The following is a 1995-nucleotide window of genomic DNA, read 5'->3' as shown; positions in this document are numbered from 1 at the left end:
ACCGCAACTTCAAAATTCATAGCTTTTCATAATCAAATGTTTGAGTAATTGCAAATCTGCAATTTTGACAAAAACAATAAATGTCTTGAATTCAAAATATTTTTTAAATGAAAACACTTCGAGATATATACTCTTCTGCATCAAAATTGTTTTATTTGACAAGCCACACAAGTTTATATAATAACTTAAAAATAAATGACACTAAAAACGGCCTTACAGTTGAGGTCGAAATAAGCGTATATGTCAAAGGATACAAACTCTAGTGGAATTCAATACTAAATTTGGGTTTTCATCTATTTAAAAATCTTGTTTTTCAATTCTTCTGATTTTCCAATAAAGTGAAATTCGTGTTATTTCTGAACTGCGCTGAAAATTACATGTCAATGTTTTGTCCCTTCGACGTTTTGTTCTTTCGACGTTTTGGCATTCGACATTTTGACTTTCGACGTTTTGTCACCCAACCCATGTTCTGTCCTAGAATTCAGGAAAAATCGACAACCCTTTATCAAAGGAGCCGACGATATTTTCTAAAAATCATTTACAGTCCAAACCTCGACTGCACATTTGCAGTGAAAACCAAAAAAAAAATAACCATGTCCTTGGACCTTACCCTCGATTCGAGCGAAGAAATCCGCTTCCTGAGCAAAATCAGCGGCCTTGTTAGGCAACTGCACAAAAGAACCCACTTCACGGCCCGGGAGCTGGAGATCGTCCTGCTGCTGTATTACAAACTACTCAAAGACGAGCACGACGCAACTCGTAGTGGATCTCAAGCGCCAATCTACATCAGCCGGCAGCAGTTCACAACGGTGTTTGACACTGCGTTCGGTATGGCCGATAATGTCATGCTCGGGAGGATTTTCGCCGCCCTGGACAAGGGTGCCACTTCGTACGTTACGATGGAAACGTGGGTCCACACGTTATCGCTGTTTCTGCGGGGAACCTTCGAGGAGAAACTCAAGTACTGCTTCAAGGTATACGACATCCAGGGAGAGGGGATGATTCGACGGGACCACATGATGCTGCTGCTGAGAAGTGCGTTTATCAAACCCCAGGACGAGGAAGTGGAGGAAGCAGTCAAGGATTTGGTGGACATCATACTGCACCGGATGGACATCGATCGGGATGGGTCGATTTCGTTTGAGGACTACAGTCAAACCGTTCGAAGGGTGCCGGAAATGTTGGAGTGCTTCGGAAAGGCTTTGCCCGATCGTGGTCATGTCTATGCCTTTACGAGGACATTTCTCGAGAGAGGGCGCAAATTTTGAGTGAATAAAATTTGAAAGTGACTACAGTAATACCTTGCTGCACTTTGTTCTTTCACGTAACTTTTTAACGAAATTCTTAAATTGAGTTAAGTCTTTTGAATGGAAAAATTCAATACTATTCACTAACGAGCAATCTTCTTGGTTTGGCATGTAATAATCTTTTTTTTTTAGTTTTCGTCCACTTTACTACAAAATATGACGCTGATTTATTTAACGTGTAGGTAGAATTTTTAATGCAAAGCGAAAAGGTGAAAATCTGCTAAAGTGATCCGTTTTGATTCATGAGCCAAGGCTTCAGGATAATCGGCATCCATGTAAAAATTATGACTTTTAACAACTGTAAGCTTCTTTCATCAAATGCCCTGTTTGTTTAATCCATTGCGTTGTTCTGCGGTAGAGAACTTCCAACTTCAACTCCGCCACCATATTCAAGCACATATTTCGACAACCCGTAGAATTTGTTGACTTTTGGGATTTGAGCCAACGTCGACAACGACAGGGGCAATGAGGTGATTGTTTCCAATTTGGGAAACGTATCTTCGTCGCGCACATAACCCACCCTTACAACAAACACCAACATATTGGCCCTTGGGGACGTAAGCATGCTAGCTACCTTATTCTCTACGCCAGAGAAAACACATTTATTAAATTCTAAATTATCATATTTATTGGCCCTTTCTGGTGATATGACTGCGATATTGGCGGAATATTGCCTGTTTAGCGCGCA

The 1995-nt window shown here is 40.8% G+C and overlaps 1 protein-coding gene across 1 annotated transcript; it reads left to right on the top strand.

The window, feature by feature from the left end:
- The first annotated feature begins 506 nt into the window (after positions 1 to 506).
- On the top strand, positions 507 to 1298 carry LOC5579398 (EF-hand calcium-binding domain-containing protein 1). The gene has a single exon (XM_001647652.2). It carries the CDS (start codon positions 594 to 596, stop codon positions 1266 to 1268), a length of 675 nt encoding a protein of 224 aa, XP_001647702.2. The 5' UTR covers positions 507 to 593; the 3' UTR covers positions 1269 to 1298.
- The last annotated feature ends 697 nt before the right edge of the window (positions 1299 to 1995 follow it).

The sequence above is a fragment of the Aedes aegypti genome, chromosome 3 (genome assembly GCF_002204515.2).
Source record: "Aedes aegypti strain LVP_AGWG chromosome 3, AaegL5.0 Primary Assembly, whole genome shotgun sequence".
Classification (NCBI taxonomy): domain Eukaryota; kingdom Metazoa; phylum Arthropoda; class Insecta; order Diptera; family Culicidae; genus Aedes; species Aedes aegypti.
This window is presented reverse-complemented; position numbering and strand designations above follow the sequence as displayed.